General features: G+C 49.5%; 1 protein-coding gene across 1 annotated transcript in view; it reads right to left on the bottom strand.

The window, feature by feature from the left end:
* Nucleotides 1–409: 409 nt before the first annotated feature.
* man1a1 (mannosidase, alpha, class 1A, member 1) overlaps nucleotides 410–20646 on the bottom strand; it is a 77945-nt gene continuing 57708 nt past the window's right edge. Inside the window, exons 6-12 of the mRNA XM_084483839.1 lie at nucleotides 15178–15301; nucleotides 14358–14451; nucleotides 13976–14091; nucleotides 10688–10907; nucleotides 9062–9234; nucleotides 7287–7402; nucleotides 410–4082 (exon numbers count right to left, since the gene is read on the bottom strand). Coding sequence (XP_084339965.1) covers nucleotides 3947–4082; nucleotides 7287–7402; nucleotides 9062–9234; nucleotides 10688–10907; nucleotides 13976–14091; nucleotides 14358–14451; nucleotides 15178–15301 — 979 coding nt within the window. The 3' untranslated portion in view covers nucleotides 410–3946. The remainder of the gene's footprint in view (nucleotides 4083–7286; nucleotides 7403–9061; nucleotides 9235–10687; nucleotides 10908–13975; nucleotides 14092–14357; nucleotides 14452–15177; nucleotides 15302–20646) is intronic.

Genomic DNA, 20646 nt, shown 5'->3' on the forward strand with positions numbered 1-20646 from the left:
TGTGCACTGTTAGAGCTGAACTTATCAGAGCTTAGGGTTGAAGCCAAATATCTGCTAGGCTACTATCCCACACATGTGTACTACTTTGTATAGACTTTAGCATCACCTTTGATAATTAGATGAGCATCAAAATATAAACATCAAGTACATATGACTTGTACCAAATCCAAGTTTGGTACAAGTTCCTCAACTAAGGCAAAGATTTTGTCATAAATATGTCCATCATTTACAATTTTCAATAAATAATTAAAATCAAGGGTTAATATAAACTAAACAGCTACATTCCCTCATCTTCAATTCTTCTCAGCCACACTTACAATTAGAAGTGTATGACGGAACAGACATTATACACACATTATTATATATACATTATTAGGAGATAATGATTCAAGGCGCAGAACACTCATGATACAAATTATTAAAAGATTGTTTTATTCACAATAGAATTGTAACAAATATAGTTCATTTGAAAAGTTTGCTGCTCTTAATATCACTTTTAATTTCGAAGCTCATTCGATTTTTATATAAATGTAGAATGTTTTTTTTGTCTTAATGGAATATTTACATTTTTCCAATAATAACAAACACAAAAAATAAAGACCAAAACACAAAACAATTCCAAACAAAATGAAAATACTGCATACAAACGCCAAGTAAAATATGTGCAGCGGAATGATGATCAGCGATATGGCCTGCAGTTCCATTTCTGAGGTTGGGTCGCCACACTTAAAGCTTTTTATAAAGGATCGATCACAACGAGAAAGGCATTGGAATGCGACACATCAATAATCAATATTGAAAGTATCACCACAATCAACCTACTTTGAAGAATAAACAAAATCAAAGATGTTAGAAAGAAGATAAGCGTCAAGTTTGTAAAAGTTTACACGTTTAAGCATCTTAATGCCAATATATAACAATCAGAGGCCTTCAAAAACAACTTTTGTCACATTTACTCCCTTCAACATGGTCAAAATACGAAAGGTCATCCTCTGAATTTGCATTTTTCAATAACATAACACAATTGTAAGAAGTGATTTTAGCCAGCAACTCTAATCAAGACCTATGCTATCCATTTACATACAGCAAATCACAGTGTCTAGTAATGATTCCAACCCATCTTTAATAGGCTAATTAGCCACCATTGTAACCATTGTTTTTATCAAGTTGCGGAATGACTTGAAGATTTTGATAAGTCACTTTCACTTGTCATCAGGTCCGCCATAATTCCTATTTCAAGATTTTTACACCTTTTTATTTCCAGAAAAGAAAATTAAAGCTAATCTGGTAGCCAAGAAGCCATGATGTGTTTGATACGGTGTCTTCACGAGGAAGGAGAAGCCGATACAACATGAGACCTCTGGGCTCCACCTCAGTAGAGCCAGGAGGAGGACTCCACAGAGGAGGACAGCACGTTGTCAACGTGTGAAGATTCCCTCGTCTGTACCAGTTACATTCCTAACGCTGGTCCAATGCATCAATAAATATCAACACAATACCCAAATGAGTTACTTAAAGCATCATTAAAAGTAACTGTTATACTTCTTTCACCAGACAGTATAAACAGTGTTGCCCAACTGTAACACAAACGTAGGAAGTACAAAACGTACATATGGTGTCATTATAAAAAGTTTGATGCGTGAGAAAAGCCCACGTCTGGCGGGTGTCCGGTGGAGACGACATCGAGACTGAAAAGGTTTCTGTACGGCAACTTAATCGACCTGTCCAAAGAATAGAGTGGATCACATCTCTGAGTGTATTGCACATTGCAAATGTCTTCCATCAGCATTGAGCCGGTACACTGCTTCATTTTTGTGCTTTCCAAGACAAGAAAATATCCCACTAAAGCAAATAACACAAGATAACAAAAGACACAAACTTACAAAGTACCAGGACCGTGGCCTGGCATCCAGCCATCACAGTGGAGGACACATCCATTTAATCCTTTGTCTCCCCGATCCCCGACATGAATCTATTGATTGCATTCCATGTGTACTTTATCACACCATTATAACAACCATCGGCTAACCAACGTGTCCTACTGGTTAGTCCTACTGGTTAGTCCTACTGGTCCCTCAAACGCAAGCAGTCTGAAGTCCAAACCAGTGCTGTCCAGCAGATGGTGGTGGAGGTGTCTGATGTCATCTTAATGTTCCAGAACATCACATTAATCCCATAAACACACCTGGAGGACTCTGTTCCAGTGTCCACATCCTACTTTAACAATTATAGAATAAATTAACAGACTATATTAATTATTTTAAACATCGGCATATGAATACAACTTAAACCATAAACCTCAACTAAGACAACAAACCAAACCAAAGACATTGCAGATGAGCCACAGTGATGAGAAGGGATCTGAAGGCGGTTGCTACTAGATTATGTACAGGGCTCTGGAAACCACTGGCAGAGGACAAGAAAGGAAGGGTGGTACTGTAAACTCTAATCCTCTATGGAGAGGATTTAACCTGTGGATACAAAGTAATCCTCTCATTAAACTGACTCCTCCCATCTCCCTCTTTATTCACCTCATTCATTTCAAATCATAATCATTTCGCTCAGATGTTCGGTGAAGTCATATTATATGATCTAATAAATAATATGTGTCGACTCAAAGCAATCTGTCATTTGCTGTCATTATTTGTTAGAAACCACATGGATGATAAAAGGCCATTTATGGTGTGTGATTTTGGATAAAACAACTGATGTCATCACTGAATGACCACATTATGGAGATGGCTGTACTATCTTTCGGCTGAGCTCAGTGATTTCTTACGTCTCTTGAGTGCCGTGAGACCAGTGCTAAGAGAGTGCTATGCTCTTAGTTATTTACAACCTCAGCCCATGAACATATGGACATGTTATTAGACTTTTTGTAATTTATCAGTGAAAATAAACAACTTGACCTATATTGCGATGTGATATGGGGATGGCGCTACAAGGAATATTATGTAATGGTCAGGTTCAATCTTTTGAAATGAACTTTCTGTGTTCTATATTCACGTTGGATCGTGGAAAAGCTTTTCAGTAAGATTGCGTCACCACCAGGTGGCAGTGTGCTACAGGCTCAAGGCCCCACTCAGGTAACATTAAGGTCTGCTGTTACAGAGGCTGCTCCACATGCAGGCTGAGAAGATATGATGGAATCAAAAGATGTGATATTGAACTGGACCTTTGAAATCATGAGCAGTTCTTAAACCTATGACCTTCCATTCATCAGCTACCAGACCACCTTAAAGAAACCCAACACGAAGGAAAAACAAATCCAGATCAGTTCTATTTAACCTTTAGCTCGTCTCCATGTTGTTTTGTGTTCCCAGGCAGCGAAGGCACTAAATTGAAGACTAAATAAGACTTGTTAAAATGTTGGGTCAGGAAAACCTTGCTCTCCAACACAGACGTCAACATTTTAAACAAAGTACATGAAGTACTGACCATCGTCAGTATGAGAGAAGGGGCTCATAAACCAGCGGGGTATAAACCATAAGTTATAAACCATAAGTCATAAACCATAAGTCATAAACCATAAGTCATCCTGTGTGTGAGGAACCTCCTCATGGAGGAGGGAATACATCCTGCACCGGGCCAGGACCATGACGCAGTACCTCCACTGGGGGCCAGGGGCCAGGGGCCACGGGCCAGGGGCCAGGCCACGGGGACTATTAGGGAGTGTGCTGCGATGTGGTGGTGGGGGCTCTGCTGAGCTGAAGGAATACATGTGGTGAATGAGGAGAACGAGGCAACAGGCTGGACTGGGATTCAAAGCTGCACAATACCAAGCCTAATGTCAGTTGCCATTCATAGGGGAGAAAAATAGGAGTCAAACATTATAGTCAATGGAAAGTATTGGTACCATGAAGCTCAACGCTCAGGGTGTCCCCAGACATAACCGTGGATCCATGTGGAGCAGGGTCAGAGTTTGAACTTGAGCCAAGCACCTGGACTAGGCTGCCGCCTTGTCTTTGTGGGACTGGTCTGTGCTGTCCCTCTGGATGACGGGCAGCGGGTGGGCCTCGGTGTTAAAGACCCAGTGGTCCGACGGGAGGTGGTCGTCCTCAGAGAACAACAGGTACAGGTACCTGGGAGAGACACATATATCAAGGTCACCTCCCTCCATACACATAAAGGTCACCTCCCTCCATACACATCAAGGTCACCTCCCTCCATACACATAAAGGTCACCTCCCTCCATACACATCAAGGTCACCTCCCTCCATACACATATATATCAAGGTCACCTCCCTCCATACATACATACATATATCAAGGTCACCTCCCTCCATATACACATATATCAAGGTCACCTCCCTCCATACACACATATAACAAGGTCACCTCCCTCCATACACACATAAAGGTCACCTCCCTCCATACACACATATCAAGGTCACCTCCCTCCATACACACATATATCATGGTCACCTCCCTCCATACACACATAAAGGTCACCTCCCTCCATACACACATAAAGGTCACCTCCCTCCATACACACATACATCAAGGTCACCTCCCTCCATACACACATATATCAAGGTCACCTCCCTCCATACACACATAAAGGTCACCTCCCTCCATACACACATAAAGGTCACCTCCCTCCATACACACATATCAAGGTCACCTCCCTCCATATACACAGGGGATCAATTCTGGCAAGTGACATATGGGCACTTGCCTGCTGTTTCTAAAAGGACACATTGTGAAACGGGGTTTAATAGAGCATACATTGACAGTGTCCAAACACATGAACAAACTTATAAAGTGAATTAAATGATCAGTTCAATTTCATGCACTGTTTAGTTCTTTCTGTTCATTAAACCATCTGGTTTGCCAATGATTGACATAAATGTGTCTGCTATTTAGGATCTGAGCAATCCTTTTCAAGGCTGACTGTGAGCTTGTTTAAGTGCTTGGTTGGGAGAACTGAACATAGCCCTATAACTGTCCTACTCTGACTGCTGTTGAACATCTCTCTGACTGATGGAGAAATGTGGATGGAGTCTGATGAATGATACGAGCCAGTTCTCTGATCCAAGCCTTTAAACACACAACACCTAATACTAAGAAAGATGTTTGACGCTTTTCAACATTAACTGGTCTTATCAATGGGAGTGATTAACAAATACACTTTGTTAAACATAAGCAATAAGTCAAGGTACATATGTATACAAGGATAAATAAATGTTCTATTTGACCAAGTTGAAAAATGAATGGTGATGGTGTGATCAAGATGGATCTATATTAACACGCTGAAGGGCCCAGCGTCAGTCTGCTGTTGACGTCGTAGAAGCAGCTCTTCCATCGTCTGGGGAACCCCGACAATTCAGTCACCTGCTCAACCAGCCTTTCCCAAAAATATTCTTAACTGCTGACAGCTTTATTAAGATTCTACTACACAAATTAATTATACGGGTAAATGCTATTTTATAACCTCCAAGTGAGGGGACGGAGTGGGCGGGGTGGGTGTGCTGTCTGCCCTCAAGGGGCTGGAGAGGGGCCTCAAGGGGCCCCCTCGGCCCCGAGGGGCAGAGACACCAGGGACCGGCTGGAGGGAGGGGCACTATGGAGACACCAGGGACCGGCTGGAGGGAGGGGCACTATGGAGACACCAGGGACCGGCTGGAGGGAGGGGCACTATGGAGACACCAGGGACCGGCTGGAGGGAGGGGCACTATGGAGACACCAGGGACCGGCTGGAGGGAGGGGCACTATGGAGACACCAGGCTGGAGGGAGGGGCACTATGGAGACACCAGGCTGGAGGGAGGGGCACTATGGAGACACCAGGCTGGAGGGAGGGGCACTATGGAGACACCAGGCTGGAGGGAGGGGCACTATGGAGACACCAGGCTGGAGGGAGGGGCACTATGGAGACACCAGGGACCGGCTGGAGGGAGGGGCACTATGGAGACACCAGGGACCGGCTGGAGGGAGGGGCACTATGGAGACACCAGGCTGGAGGGAGGGGCACTATGGAGACACCAGGCTGGAGGGAGGGGCACTATGGAGAGAGCTCCAGCCTGACGGACTAGCCAGACACAAACGCACACACACATCTTGCCCTTAGTAGGCTATTGGCTTAAAGGTCCCATATCATGCTTTTTGAGGGTTAATAATTGCATTTGGGGGGTACTACTAGAATAGGGTTACATGCCTGTATGTTAGAAATACCCCTTATTAATCTCACACTGTTCATTTCTGCAAAACCAATTTCAGTGTCTTTCAAAAACGTTTTGTATCACGTCGCTTTAAGGCCCGCCTCCCGAGTAGCCCAGACTGCTGTGATTGGACGCTTTGTGCGTGTGTCTGCAAATTCACACCCCTGAGAAGTTGTAAACATAGCCGGGAGGCGGGACTTCTTCACTTCAGCCCCGCCCACAGTCTGACGTCACAGTGTTACAGAAGTGAAGTTTGAGAGCAAACGAGCGGTTTGATGTCCTTACTGGGCCAATACTCCCCCTGGGGAGGACTTGGATCTTTCTATCTTAGGAGACATACGTCACACAACAGTCTAGAAAGGTAAAACAAAAGCATGATATCAACCCTTTAACGCCTAGCTTAAACTGGAGAGCATGCTGCGTACTCCCACGGCCTCCAACACATCTGAACTCCGGAGAAGAAGACAGAAACAGACCCAAACATCAACAGCAAACTAATAAGTAGGACAGAGCCCTGCTCTGAGCCCAGAGAGCCCTGGAGTGAAGGGGGCCTAAGAATAGCTGGTCGCTGCGTCCTTTAAACATCACCAAGGTCAGAGCACTTCAGAGCGCTTCCACATCAACGCCACATCTAGCTCACTGCATGGCTTTGTAAGGTATACATACATACATTACATATACATGCATTATTAGTCATATATGACTGATAATGCATTTGATCATATATCAGATCCAAGTGTTTATATCTTCATTTGTGATTTTATGTTTAGAAAATCTAGGACATGATTTAGTGTGTCTTGTGTGTCTTGTGTTAGTGTTGGTGATGTTGAAGTTATAATCTGAATCTACTCCATGTGAACAAAAGCTGCACATTATTTTCCAACTGAAGCCAGTTCCACTGATTGCTGTTTTCTCGTCATCCTACTTGAAGGGAATTGCTGCAGTGTGTGTTTGTGGGTACGTGTCTGTGCGTGTGCGTTTGTGTGTGCGTTTGTGTGTGCGTTTGTGTGTGCGTTTGTGCATGTGTGTTTGTGCGTGTGTGCACGTGCGTGTGTGTCTGTGCGTGTGTGCGCGTGCGCGTGCGTGTGTGTCTGTGCGTGTGTGTGTGCGTGTGCGCGTGTGTTTACTTGAGTGTCTCAGCCTGGTAGAAGCTCTGCTGGACGTCGTCGTGGTTGGGGGCGCTGGCGTAGACGTCTCTGATGCCGCTGTAGCCCGCCTCCACCCTGCAGTGCTGCTCCAGGGCCTGGGACGACACACCCAATCACAGGACTGAAGCTGCTCTGGGGCTCTAATGAACTATTAGTATTATTCTAGATGTTACTTTAGTCATACCACACGGGGAACTCAGGTGTCACTGCAGAAAATGAAGCTCAATAAATCCCAGCACTGGGTCCATATTGCATGCAATAGTTAGCATGTTTGGTTGTCGTCATGTTTCTGATAAAGAAAGGATTGTGACATGGAGGAGAGTGAAGAGACTCTACTGGTCCCCGGGCCGGGGGCCCTAGACCACTGGGGGCCGGGTTAGGGGCCCTAGACCACTGGGGGCCGGGTTAGGGGCCCTAGACCACTGGGGGCCGGGTTAGGGGCCCTAGACCACTGGGGGCCGGGTTAGGGGCCCTAGACCACTGGGGGCCGGGTTAGGGGCCCTAGACCACTGGGGGCCGGGTTAGGGGCCCTAGACCACTGGGGGCGGGTTAGGGGCCCTAGACCACTGGGGGCCGGGTTAGGGGTCTCTAGACCACTGGGGGCCGGGTTAGGGGCCCTAGACCACTGGGGGCCGGGTTAGGGGCCCTAGACCACTGGGGGCCGGGTTAGGGGCCCTAGACCACTGGGGGCCGGGTTAGGGGCCCTAGACCACTGGGGGCCGGGTTAGGGGCCCTAGACCACTGGGGGCCGGGTTAGGGGCCCTAGACCACTGGGGGCCGGGTTAGGGGCCCTAGACCACTGGGGGCCGGCGGAGGCTGGATCCTCTGCCAGTGATACGACGGGGGGGCCATATGAACCCGTCACTGGTAACCATGGTAACTAATGCGTGTAACAAAGCAGCCCGAGGCCGGTCACCGGGCGACGGGTTGGTCAGGGGGCCGAGCCTCTCAGCAGGCGGCCCGCGGCCCAGCCAGCGGGTTGCCAGGTTAGGACGCATGAGTCACCCCCTCGGTAGGACCCAGAGCCTGCTGCTCCTCGCTCCCCAGCGTGGCCCCGCCCCGGGAGGACACGCCTCCTCCGAGCCGTCTCCCAGCAGCCCCGCGCCGTGGCGCCCCCTTCAGTCAGGGAGCTCCCCGCGGACCAATCATCTGTCCAGGTGACCAATAAAGTTGCCCCTTTACCCCTTCAGATATTGTGTAGCTGTGTTATTATGGGGAACATTTGCGCATATTATTTTTTTCTGGTGGTTGAGGAACACTCAGTGGAAGTGTTTCCTGGACACGGCGCCCCTCGCTTCAGGGAAGAACTCAATGTCCCAAACCAAAGAAATGAACCTTTCCCAGAGTTGTAATGTTTAATGACTCCTTGGCTTAGGAGCATTGAGATACTATATGAGATACTAATATGCATTGACTGAGACAAAACCTGTGAGGTGTTGTGCCACAGAAAGTAATACCTGATACTGATGATGACACTACAGCGACTAGAAGACATGCTCTCCTATTAAACCCCATGGTGACGTCAAGTACTTCAGCAAACTGAAGTACTTCAGCAAACTGAAGTACTTGACGGAAAACGGTTAAATGGGACCTGGGGTGCGTTGTTCATCACCAATAGACACATCTTTACAATGTCCAAGTGCAATGAGAGAGAGAAACAGAACAAATAGAGGGAAAGAAAGGAAAGGAGGTGGAAATAGTTCTATTCCATCCTCATCACCTCTGGACTAGAGCGGATGCAGCAGAGAGCGTACCTGGACCGCCTCCCAGCCCCAGTCGCGGTACTTGGGGTCGTGGGTGAACCTCCACATGTACATGAAGGTCTCGATGACCTCCGGCCTCAGGATGAAGTACTTCTCGTTCTGTCGCGTGGCGATGGCCTCCACGCCCCCGTCGAAGCGGAACGCCTCTGGACCCAGCTTCAGCGCTGCAGGGGAACCAGGAACACCCATTACCACCACACCACTAGAGACAGACCACCACACCACTAGAGACAGACCAGCACTAGAGACAGACCACCACTAGAGACAGACCACCACTAGAGACAGACCACCACACCACTAGAGACAGACCACCACACCACTAGAGACAGACCACCACTAGAGACAGACCACCACACCACTAGAGACAGACCACCACACCACTAGAGACAGACCACCACTAGAGACAGACCACCACTAGAGACAGACCACCACACCACTAGAGACAGACCACCACTAGAGACAGACCACCACTAGAGACAGACCACCACACCACTAGAGACAGACCACCACACCACTAGAGACAGACCACCACACCACTAGAGACAGACCACCACTAGAGACAGACCACCACTAGAGACAGACCACCACTAGAGACAGACCACCACTAGAGACAGACCACCACTAGAGACAAACCACCACTAGAGACAGACCACCACACCACTAGAGACAGACCACCACACCACTAGAGACAGACCACCACACCACTAGAGACAGACCACCACTAGAGACAGACCACCACTAGAGACAGACCACCACTAGAGACAGACCACCACACCACTAGAGACAGACCACCACACCACTAGAGACAGACCACCACTAGAGACAGACCACCACTAGAGACAGACCACCACACCACTAGAGACAGACCACCACTAGAGACAGACCACCACTAGAGACAGACCACCACACCACTAGAGACAGACCACCACACCACTAGAGACAGACCACCACACCACTAGAGACAGACCACCACTAGAGACAGACCACCACTAGAGACAGACCACCACTAGAGACAGACCACCACACCACTAGAGACAGACCACCACTAGAGACAGACCACCACACCACTAGAGACAGACCACCACACCACTAGAGACAGACCAGCACTAGAGACAGACCACCACTAGAGACAGACCACCACACCACTAGAGACAGACCACCACACCACTAGAGACAGACCACCACTAGAGACAGACCACCACTAGAGACAGACCACCACACCACTAGAGACAGACCACCACTAGAGACAGACCACCATTAGAGACAGACCACCACTAGAGACAGACCACCACACCACTAGAGACAGACCACCACTAGAGACAGACCACCACTAGAGACAGACCACCACTAGAGACAGACCACCACTAGAGACAGACAGGGGGCCCCACTGGGGCCGAGGGCCCCACACCGGAGCCAGAGCCCCGCTCTGACTCCGCGCTCAGAGAGTGACTCCGCACTCAGAGAGTGACTCAGAGAGTGACTGTGTGTCACTCAGAGAGTGACACACAGACCACTGTGGTGGTCTGTGTGTGTGTGATCTATAAGCAGATGGCTGCTCTGGGTCCTACGTGTGTGTGTGCGTGTGTGTGCGTGTGCGTGTGTGCGTGTGTGTCCTACTTGTGCGGGCGTAAGACTCGTGACAGGTGCGTGCGATCTCGGCCGCCAGCTCCATCTGGTGTCCGGTCTGGTCTCCGGGGGCGCCGTCCGCCCCCAGGGCGATCATGCCCCCCGCGAAGCACGTCAGGTGGCCCATCTTGTGCTCCAGGAGGCCCCCCTTCCACTCGGCGATGTAGGTCAGCCCCCCGCTGGACCTCCGGATCAGGTTGGTCTCGATGGCCTGAGGGACGCAGAGGAGAACCAGCGCTAGACACTCACATACACCCGTGTGTGTGTGTGTGTGTGTGTGTGTGTGTGTGTGTGTGTGTGTGTGTGTGTGTGTGTGTGTGTGTGTGTGTGTGTGTGTGTGCCTGAGCCACAGTAGACCGCTATCTGTTCCTTAAGGCGGGCACACACCAAGACGACCCCATCCACGCCAGAAAATGGAGTCGGGCTATTCATCTCACCGACTGTCAAAAAAGTGTGAAATACACCCCTAGACGACTACAGACGACGCTGTACGTTCTGTGCTTGCGTGAGATGTAATGTCTCAGCGACGGACTATCCTCCACCATGCTGATAAATAAATTATTCGTCGGCCCACACGGTCAAAGAATTCACTGTTTGTATGTTTACCGTCCTTACTTCCGGGCTTCACTGATTCGCTAGTCAAGGGCTAGCCCTCCACCAATCAGATTGGTGAAGACAGAAGGACCGTGGTGGCCGATGACACACGGTGAATCGGCTGAACAGAATGCAGACAACCTTATGGACGGCCGACCGCACCGAGCCGACCAGAGAGACTCACCGATCACTCCATCAGACTCCTGTCACCGCCCTCTCAACACTCACCCACGCCCGGTTTTCGGCGCGGTGTGCGGCCGCCTTTAGGTGGGGGTCCATCTCAGTTCAGTATTTGAATGCTTTGTTTCGTTTAACACAAACAAATGTATACAACAAATAATGATTTTTTTTAACGTCTATGCATAGTTAGGGAGTGCGGGTAGCAGGCTAGGTTACATGTGGTCTGAATATCCCACTGATGAAATACATATGGCAGGGCGCTGGAAGTGGTCAGCATCATAAGAATGGCCACGTATAGGAGCCCCGCATTATCAGTAGCTATCAGTTCGTTTTGGATATTCAAACATGATTTAATATTCTGGTAGCTGCCGTCCAGTGTGCGGATATGCATTACCCAGTACGGCATTACCCTTCTAATGGTTTAGAAGGGTTTTAATAATGAACGTATTCAGGGAACGTTAAGAGGAAATCTTCATAATTGATAATTCTGGTAATGAAAGTGCGGGTTTACAGTGAGCGCTCCACAGAGACACAGACAGGAGAGTGCCAGCGGCTCTTGTTCTAACACCAGCCCACAGGCCGCTTCCTTCACCTCCTTCTCATCCACATTATCCCCCTTCCAAGAGCGCTGATTACCAGCGTGTGGGCTGGAGCGCCAGCTGCTTTTCCATTTGCTTATGGTGTGTGTGTGTGTGTGTGTGTGTGTGTGTGTGTGTGTGTGTGTGTGTGTGTGTGTGTGTGTGTGTGTGTGCGCTGGTGTTGGTGTGTGTGTGTGCTGGTGTTGGGGTGTGTGTGCTGGTGTGTGTGTTGGTGTGTGTGTGCTGGTGTATTGGTGTGTGTGTGTGTGTGTGTGTGTGTGTGTGTGTGTGTGTGTGTGTGTGTGTGTGTGTGTGTGTGTGTGTGTGTGTGTGTGTGTGTGTGTGTGTGTGTGTGCTGGTGTGTGTGTGCTGGTGTGTGTGTGCTGGTGTTGGTGTGCTGGTGTTGGTGTGTGTGTGCTGGTGTGTGTGTGCTGGTGTATTGGTGTATTGGTGTGTGTGTGTGTGTGTGTGTGTGTGTGTGTGTGTGCTGGTGTGTGTGCTGCTGTGTGTGCTTGTGTGTGTGTGTTCTCCTTGATTATCTTTCTATGCTTGCTGATGGTCTCTTCATGTTTCCTCCCCTGGTTCTCGGGACCAGCTGGCACCAGGCTGCTCTTTACAACCATCCCTCCCTTCACTGTGATTGGTCCTTTTCTCATCAGTGTGGATGTGTTGCTCCATGTAAACTTCATTTACCATTCAGAAAGGCAGCAACGTGGTTCCAGAGGCTCATCAATACATGCTAATTATGCATCTACATAAGCAAAGAGTATATTAACGACAATAGTGCTGAGGACAAACCCAGCAGGAGAGACCACTGCTGCACAACAAGGGTTTGATCAACTGATTGGGTTTTATTCTATTTTATTCTATAGATTCTAAAGTGGTTCACTCGGTGACACAAAGGGGTCATTTGAATAAAGTAGCAACACAACAAACTCCCGTCAGTGGCTGTGGGATCCACTCCTCAGCCCCAGCTGGACGTGGTTACAGCAGAGCTTCAATGCGGCTTAAAGACTCACCAAAGTATGACAGCTTCTTCCATTATCCCAAAGCCATTAGGGGGTTTGAACATTGTTTACATGGTTTAATAAGTTCCACAGCAGGACTAGTGCTATAGTGGGGGACGGATCGCTATGGAGGAGAAATCGATCCCGGTTGTATCACTGTCATGGGGAAACTGTCTCCCGGAACACGATGGGTCTAAACGCCCGTCCCTACAGACTTGAGCTGGTCTGCCAACAGACTGCAGATCATCTCAGACCAGGGCTGGTCCTGGAGACCACCTCTGAGCAGCTGGCCGGGCCGCAGCCGGACCCAGCACCCCCTCCTGCTGGGCCCTCCCTTCACTCCCACCTCAGTGAAAGAGAGGAAGCTACAGAAGCCATAAACATTAGTCTTAATACATAAACGGAAACATTTTGTGAATGCACACATCTCTCGCTGCAGGTTGCCTTCAGTTCGGTGCGCCACCTAGTGGCTGTGAAACAATACTGTGTAGTGCAGCTTTAATGTTCACTAATGTCAGCGATATCAACTCTTTAAAACTGATTTGTTATTCTCACCGAGTTCTTATCGTTGGTTCAATATCATAGAAAAAAAATTCTATATTTATTATAGATATAATATTGAGGATAAAAACGTATTTTGCTAAATTATTGTAGACATTACATTTAGGGGATTATGCACATTATTCACACACCGACGGCAGTCGACCACGCAGGGCGACAGCCAGTTGGTCAGGAGCAGTCAGGGTGAGGCGTCTCGCTCAGGGACACCTCCACACTCCGCTATGAGGAGCCGGGGGTCAAACCAGCAACCCTCTGGTTACCAGTAGACCCACTCTACCTCCTGAGCCACCGCCGCCCTATTATTCATGAATGTCTTCCTGCTGACCCTATGACCCACCAGGCACGGGGAGTCCACCTACCTGCAGGGCATCGTAGTACATCTTCTTGGCTTCCTCGTCAGTCTTGTCAGACATGATCCAGGCTTTGAGCAGATACTCATAGAAACTGTCACCCAGCCCGCCAACAGACACGTGATCTGCAAGAGACAACATTTAGATAGATAGGCCTGTATAAGGTCATCAGAATTCTTTAGGTGCCGTTACATATTGTACAGACTGAAATCCATAGTCTTTTCAGGCAGGGAAGTGAAGGAAAATGGGTCTGGATTTGGTTGTCAGTTTTTTCGGTATATGAAAGCACACAGCGAAGCACAGTGAACATGACCGAGAGAGAGAGGGGATGGAGGGAGCAGAGGCGTGGGGGATAGGGGGAGGGGTAGGAGGATGTGTTGGATGGACTCACGTTGCCCCCACTGCCCGCTGTTGGGGTTCAGGTAGTTGGGATACAAGCCGTGAGGTTTGTCCAAGTGTTCCAGCACTTTCCGGATGTTCATCACCTAACACAGAACAGAGAAAGTGGAACCATGGATCAATACAATGTATTCAGAATGGGGTTCCCTTCATGGCCAGTGAAAGGGACTGGGAGGGCGTTGCTCATGCACAACCCTGACATATTCATAAAAACTATTGATAATCGCTAGTACATTTTAATGCCTTAATTTTAAGATGAATCATTTGTTCATTGTTTTTCAAGATGTGTCATTTTCACAACAATTAAATTAAAGCAACAGGAATGAAATGTCTCAGTCTCCATTCAACAATGCAATAATATAAAATAACAACATGTGTGAGAGAAACACAAGAAAAGTCACCTGAGACTTAAATAAACACAATAGTTGTGCAAAGACACTGTGGTTTAGTTGCATATTATGAACTAGGCGGCAACAAATGCTAATTGTATAACGCCACGTTTATTTGAAGGCCCAGTAGTCAGTGGTCCACAGGGCTGGGGCCCCGTCCCCCAGCGGCGCCTTCCGGGGCCCCGTCCCCCAGCGGCGCCTTCCGGGGCCCCGTCCCCCAGCGGCGCCTTCCGGGGCCCCGTCCCCCAGCGGCGCCTTCCGGGGCCCCGTCCCCCAGCGGCGCCTTCCGGGGCCCCGTCCCCCAGCGGCGCCTTCCGGGGCCCCGTCCCCCAGCGGCGCCTTCCGGGGCCCCGTCCCCCAGTGCCGCCTTCTGGGGCCCCGTCCCCCAGCGGCGCCTTCTGGGGCCCCGTCCCCCAGCGGTACCTTCTGAGCAAACTGGGGGTTCCCAGAGAGCTTGCTGAGGTGCATGAACTCCAGATGCAGCGTCCCGTACTCGGCCAGGATGCTGCTGCCGCCCGACGCCCAGGGCCAGTTCCTCCCGATGCCGCTGGAGGGTAAAGGGACACAGGTCAGCTCTGTTGACCCTGAGGTCAGAGGTCAGAGGGCACAGATCAGCTCTGTTGACCCTGAGGTCAGAGGTCAGAGGGCACAGATCAGCTCTGTTGACCCTCACTGAGGTCAGAGGGCACAGGTCAGCTCTGTTGACCCTCACTAAGGTCAGAGGTCAGAGGGCACAGATCAGCTCTGTTGACCCTCACTAAGGTCAGAGGGCACAGGTCAGCTCTGTTGACCCTCACTGAGGTCAGAACTCTGTACACGTAGAGTTGTTGGACAAAACTCAAATAAAGGTTAGCATGAAATGTTATAGGCTAGCAAAATGTGTTGATTAAAGACAGAAGTGTGGCAGTAAACATTAGGGCACGCCCCACCAGGACAAACACACAGTGGGGGGGAGCTGAGACTTGGGGAAGTGCTTACATGAGAAAGGAAAACATGCACACACTTCTTCTGGATCCATACTAATTATTGAGCCCCTTCAAGCCCTCACCCAGCGCCAGCCACCATTAGATTACATTACAGCGTGGAGAAGGCTCCCTGCCGCCCAGACACGGACCACCAGGCCCCGGGGCCCGGGCCCCAGACCACCAGGCCCCGGGGCCCCAGACCACCAGGCCCCGGGGCCCCAGACCACCAGGCCCCGGGCCTCAGACCACCTCAGACCACCAGGCCCCGAGGCCTCAGACCACCAGGCCCCGGGGCCCCAGACCACCAGGCCCCGGGCCCCGGGCCTCAGACCACCGGGCCCCAGACCACCGGGCCTCAGACCACCAGGCCCCGGGGCCTCAGACCACCGGGCCTCAGACCACCGGGCCTCAGACCACCGGGCCCCGGGGACTGCAGTCTAATTGTTAGTAAATTAATTTCATGCCACAAGTTGAATGGGCCTGCTATAGACTGTGATGAGGTGGTGTGTGTGCGTGCGTGTGTGTGTCATGGCTCATTCGAGTCTCATTCAAAAGGACTTGGTGGGATAGCTGCAGTTTCCAGACAGCGGTGGATCAACCAATAAGAGTCCGACTAGCTCAGGTCCTCCCAAGATGCACCACGGGGCGTCATGGAGGGAGATCAACCCATCAGAGAAGAGCGTGGAAGAGGCGTCTCCAAGGATGAGCCGACAGCGGCCACCCAGCCCAGAGTGGAGGAACCAGCCCTGTGTGTCCTCCCCACTTGGCCCCTCTCTGTCCTCCCCACTCGGCCCCTCTCTGTCCGGCCCACTCGGCCCCTCTCTGTCCGGCCCACTCGGCCCCTCTCTGTCCGGCCCACTCGGCCCCTCTCTGTCCGGCCCACTCGGCCCCTCTCTGTCCGGCCCACTCGGCCCCTCTCTGTCCGGCCCCTCTCTGTCCGGCCCACTCGGCCCCTCTCTGTCCGGCCCACTCGGCCCCTCTCTGTCCGGCCCACTCGGCCCCTCTCTGTCCGGCCCCTCTCTGTCCGGCCCACTCGGCCCCTCTCTGTCCTCCCCACTCGGCCCCTCTCTGTCCGGCCCACTCGGCCCCTCTCTGTCCGCCCCCTCTCTGTCCTCCCCACTCGGCCCCTCTCTGTCCGGCCCCTCTCTGTCCTCCCCACTCGGCCCCTCTCTGTCCGGCCCACTCGGCCCCTCTCTGTCCGGCCCACACCAGCCTACTTTCTGTCTGCACTTGTCACTCCATTGTCTGAAGGCGTTTACGCCCGCCCTGATATCTATCTCCACGTTCCTGTTCCGGGGGGGAAAGACATCGAGGCGCGATTGAGTCACAGTTAGCAATCTAATTACAGCCCTGAAATCAGCGAGGGCATGTACCCCTGGGTCTGGACCCGCCAAGCGTTTGGAAATGTCCATCCTGCTTTCCTATATTCACCTCCTACCGACCAGCAGGCAGCATTCAGTATTTAAAACAAACGTCATCCAGTTCATAGCTCCCTTCCGGCTGCTCATATACACGTGGAACCTAGACTTATCTGGTTGATCTTATTTGTCTTCATGTTCTGAAGAAACCACAATATTATACACATTTATTAGTCATGCATCAAATAATCATATGTTGCTATTTCGATTTTGTTGCTGTAATCCTGTAATATGTATTACTGGAACACTATGAATATTAATCTGAAATATTATGCATCATGAATAATCCTATTATATCATGAATAATCCTATTAACTAAAACAGTACTATTTACCATAAACCCGGGATGCATGCTAATATACCATTTCAACGTCATGATTACTTCACAGCGTTCGATGGTCTGGAGGCAAAGGAGGAGTCTACGAAACACAGCTATGGGGCTGTAGGTGTGGCTGTCTACTCTCAGGTATGTACTGCTCATCAGTAACCAGTAGGAGGAACAGGAGACTTCTCTGGAGCCTCTCTTGGCCATAGGACTAGAGACAATCCATACCAATCCGTCCATAATATAACATTTATGTACGAGGTTGACGAACCCTTTCAATTAGAAGTAAAATTCAGCCATCAAGATGGAGCCCTTTTCTGTCTCCAACTGAGTAGAGCCCACAGTATAGTGCTCTGTAGAGCCTAGGGCTGCACGATTATTGCCAAAATGATTATCACGATTATTTTGATCAATATTGATATCACGATTATTTACCACGATTATTCATGGGGGGGGGGTTATTATCTGCCCGCTTCGCCCGTGCCTAAATCCGCCACTGCATATGGTGTTGCGCTGTACATGCTCGCTTTTATTGAGAATGAGGAGTCACGTGATTTTGGCGGAGGGGAGGGGTTTGAGCCCGTCCGCCATGATGGCATCCACGGCTATCGGTTGCCAGGGGCAACGTTGTCAGAGCGGCATAGAGACAGATGAGGAACTACGCAACATAGAGACGCAGGAGAGATTACGAGATAGAAATAAAGAGTGAAGGGCAATTTCCACCAGAACCGTCACGGAAGCGGCACGGCAATAAAAACGTTCGCCGAAGACATTAGAAACCATTATAGTCAATGTAGGCTATTCCACTGGATATGGCTGTACACTTGTACAGCCATTCAGTTTATGATGTTTAATCTTTATTCATTAATTGCGCCGCGGCCGAACTGACGCGGATATTCTCTGATATTAAGTAAGCAAACCACTGCTGTCAAAAGACGCTGATCCATCTTCACTGTTGACGCGAGTTGCTCTAGTTCTACCTCCACGGCCCTGCAGCGGGCAATTATCGGACAAGATTGTCCTAGTGTGTCTCATGTATTTGTATTTACGATCGGAGAGCAACAAATCGGCTGAGATTCTCTTTATGTGTGTGGTGTACATCCAACTCAACTCTTGTAGTGTGGGGCAGCCTTCAGTGCGTTGTCCATTTAGGGAACCTGACAAACTGTAGCCCGCTGTTCTTATGGTTTCCTCGACGATCGTGTGAGGCATTGGAGCAGTTTTTAGCAGCAGTTATTTCCAGGCATTGTTAAAACAGTACAGAATTGCAACAACCTCCTCTGCTAGCAGCTACCGTGTCAACAATAACGCAAAGCTCAGCTGCACTCGGAGGGGCGTACCTTCAACATGGCGGGAAGGGGGGGGGCTCTGTGCCCTGACGAAAACTCCTCATTCTGGGGCATGGGCGGGGCTCGTTTCTTTTTTGGTTTTCTTTTTTTTGCGGATGCATTATTTTACAAAACAATGTGGGTCGGGAGCACGCATTTGAAATATCGCGAAATATCGCGAGAACACTACGTGTCATCGTGGGAAGCCAATATCGTCATTGTGATAAAAATTTGATATATTGTGCAGCCCTAGTAGAGCCTACGGTATAGTGCTCTGTGTAGAGCCTACAGTATAGTGCTCTGTAGAGCCTACAGTATAGTGCTCTGTAGAGCCTACAGTATAGTGCTCTGTAGAGCCTACAGTATAGTGCTCTGTAGAGCCTACAGTATAGTGCTCTGTAGAGCCTACAGTATAGTGCTCTGTAGAGCCTACAGTATAGTGCTCTGTAGAGCCTACAGTATAGTGCTCTGTGTAGAGCCTACGGTATAGTGCTCTGTAGAGCCTACAGTATGGTGCTCTGTAGAGCCTACAGTATAGTGCTCTGTAGAGCCTACAGTATAGTGCTCTGTAGAGCCTACAGTATGGTGCTCTGTAGAGCCTACAGTATAGTGCTCTGTAGAGCCTACAGTATAGTGCTCTGTAGAGCCTACAGTATAGTGCTCTGTAGAGCCTACAGTATAGTGCTCTGTAGAGCCTACAGTATAGTGCTCTGTAGAGCCTACAGTATGGTGCTCTGTAGAGCCTACAGTATAGTGCATTGCATAGACTACTGCGTTAGTTAGTATGTTAGAAAAGTCTCAGGTTCTCATTCCCCTCTACTTGCTTTTCATTTGCACAATCCCAAAGTGCTGCACAGGGCTGAAGCAACGTGCAGGTAGAATTAAAACCATCATGCAGGATTTAAAAGGAGCTGATGTTGTGTTCCAGCGTCGCGCTACACAGAGCCTTCATCACCCCCTCACTGGGAGACCGTTTACATACACTGTGTCCCGAATACTGACCTACTATTGACCTTACCTCACCTTTGGTCATCTTCTAATAAATATGTGTACCAATAAATACATATTATTCCAAAAAGCTCCATGAATGTATCCAATCTAAACTATAGGACTTTCTTCATGGATCTTCTTTGTGGATCTAGTTGTGAAGAGCAGCTTGTTCAAACAGCCTCTGGCATCAGGGTGAAGCTTTTACTGGTGTGTGTGTGTGTGTGTGTGTGTGTGTGTGTGTGTGTGTGTGTGTGTGTGTGTGTGTGTGTGTGTGTGTGTGTGTGTGTGTGTGTGGGGCCAACCCATGACCGTGTCACTGCAGGACAGTAGAGCTGAATATGGCCTATACCCTGGTCAGTAGAGATCAGAAACATTAGCATCAACACCTATTGTCATGGAACAACAAGCCACCAGACTTAATGTTGACTAAAACCAAGACACACGACTCGTCTACAACACTTAGATAAGCATGTGTGGACGTGTATGGTCTCTATGGAGAGGGGATAGGACGTGTATTGTCTCTATGGAGAGGGGATAGGACGTGTATTGTCTCTATGGAGAGGGGATAGGACGTGTATGGTCTCTATGGAGAGGGGATAGGACGTATATGGTCTCTATGGAGAGGGGATAGGACGTGTATTGTCTCTATGGAGAGGGGATAGGACGTGTATGGTCTCTATGGAGAGGGGATAGGACGTGTTGCTATACCATTTGGACAGACCTGAAAAGACCAAACATGTGTGAGGCTTGCAGAACCCCAGCAGTCCATTTCTGTAGAACAGTACAGAACATGCTGGCCAATAAAGAAGAGATCAACGGCAATGCCTTAAGTCATCAGCCCACCTCCTGGGTAAGGACGAGGTGCA

The sequence above is a fragment of the Micromesistius poutassou genome (genome assembly GCF_964030765.1).
Source record: "Micromesistius poutassou genome assembly, chromosome: 19".
Classification (NCBI taxonomy): domain Eukaryota; kingdom Metazoa; phylum Chordata; class Actinopteri; order Gadiformes; family Gadidae; genus Micromesistius; species Micromesistius poutassou.